This window comes from Trichechus manatus, unplaced genomic scaffold, assembly GCF_000243295.1.
Source record: "Trichechus manatus latirostris isolate Lorelei unplaced genomic scaffold, TriManLat1.0 scaffold00566, whole genome shotgun sequence".
Lineage (NCBI taxonomy): Eukaryota > Metazoa > Chordata > Mammalia > Sirenia > Trichechidae > Trichechus > Trichechus manatus.
The window spans coordinates 51140-53202 of NW_004444502.1; the positions used below are offsets into that span (position 1 = coordinate 51140).

The 2063-nt window shown below is 37.6% G+C and overlaps 1 protein-coding gene across 1 annotated transcript in view; it reads left to right on the forward strand.

The window, feature by feature from the left end:
* Positions 1 to 518, forward strand: part of LOC101342063 (olfactory receptor 150-like) — a 3391-nt gene extending 2873 nt beyond the window's left edge. Inside the window, exon 2 of the mRNA XM_004391119.1 lies at positions 4 to 518. Within this exon, the coding sequence (XP_004391176.1) occupies positions 4 to 518 (515 nt within the window). The remainder of the gene's footprint in view (positions 1 to 3) is intronic.
* The last annotated feature ends 1545 nt before the right edge of the window (positions 519 to 2063 follow it).

The window sequence follows — 2063 nt, forward strand, 5'->3', positions numbered from 1 at the left end:
TAGTTGAGGTATATATGATGGGCTTGATTGGTGCCACAGTTCACACAGGTTGCATGCTAAGAGTGGTTTTCTGTAAGGATAAAATAATCAACCATTACTTCTGTGATCTTCTTCCACTACTGGAGCTCTCCTGCTCCAGCACTTATATCAGTGAGCTGGTACTTTTGTGCCTCAGTGCAGTTAATATTATTGCACCAACCTTGGCGATTCTTGGCTCCTATGCCTCCATCATTGCCAGCATTTTGCAAATCCGCTCCACTGAGGGCAGGTCCAAAGCCTTCAGCACATGCAGCTCCCATATCTTGGCTGTGACAATCTTCTATGGCTCTCTAACATTCATGTACCTGCAGCCAGCAAATGTCAGCTCCATGGACCAGGGAAACGTGTCTTCTGTGTTTTATACCATTATTGTACCAATGCTGAACCCCTTGATCTACAGCCTGAGGAATAAGGATGTCAAAGTTGCTCTAAATAAAATCATTGAGAAAAGGCTATTTTGCATTAGCAAAGATTTATAATTCTGGGAGAAGATTCAGTAAGGAAGGAGTCTGGAGACAGCAACATACATACACGAGTAGTGAGATTATTGCCAATACTTGATTACTTAGAAGACAGGTCCCAAGAATAAGACTAGATTCATAGTGTCACATGGAGGGCAGGAAGTCCCAGAGGTCACCTGTAGTAACCCATATTACCTCTATTCCTTTTTAAAGAAATCTTCAAAGGCCTTTATGTGAGAAGATCATAATTTATATACATGGGATTTGGAACTTTGTTAGTTAAGCCTTATCTATCACAATTCATAGAATGATCTGTTCGGTTTGCCCTTTCATCTTCTTAATACTTTCTGTATTGGCCCTTGTTTACTAATAAGTGTACAAACTCTTCTGGAAAAAGTGATCTCTAAAATAAATAATTTTTAACCATTTGAAATCTACAGAATTCAATCCCTAATAGTAACTAAGTGCAGAAACTGCATTAAGGAATATGGGAGCAGATGGTGGATGATAAGACATAACTCCTGCCCACAAGATAATAACACTATGGTTGAAGAGACTGATAGAATAATCATGGCTGAATACACCATAGGCATTTTTATTTATTTATTTATGCAACATTCTTTTCTTCACAGTTTTAGTATTGTGCTACCACCTCCATTTCCCTGAGAATCCTATATTCATTTTCCCCTATTTCTAAATGTTTTTTCTTTTCACCCATATTAGAGAATCACAGATATAGAAGTGACATTCTTTGACTATGCACTGAAATCATATGGATCACTTATTCACATGCAAAGTTAAAATTGGAAAAATATTTTCTGTGTAATTACATGTACTCCTCCTATCCATAAACTCAATATTTATTCTGGAAAAAAAAATTTGGCAAAATTATTTTGTAGACACTCAATAATTATCTAGGACTTCAACTAAAAATTTGTGTATCTCCCTCCTTACTTAATAAAGAGGAGTTTAAAATAGTAAACATGACTCAGATAATAGTTTGGGAAGACTGCCTAGCTATAAATTTCCTCCTCTTCCCGTTTCCCAACTAAACCCTCATTGGTGTTTTTTAGAATAGCAACCAGAAAACTCTTGTTAGTCCTCCTGAGAGGCAATAAAACTAACAAAACAAAAAACAAAAAAACTTGTTGCTGTGGAGTCCTTCCTATTTATAACTCTCAGCAGCTCTTGGTTGCACCAGTTTCCACGAGCCTTTCCTGCCACTTCCTAAGCACCCATATCTTCTCTTGTTGGTGGTAGTAGCACCTGGATATATTTCCCCATCTTTCCCTAGAATGGTTCTTCAACATCTTAAAGACCAGGTATTTCACTTTACTTTGAGAACCACTTCTAGATAAGAGCTCCTGAGTGTGTTCTTTCTAATATTTCTGAGATTCAAAGATTCCAAACCAGTTGCATTAAGGAGAAACAAGCATGGACATCTCCATATAACATACTGCTCTTGACTACTCATCTCTATAAAGCTATGCCCAGAGGCAGAGCACAGGGCTACCGGGTCTTTTTTGATCAAGTGTGAGCATTTACACTTGGTTAAACTGTATT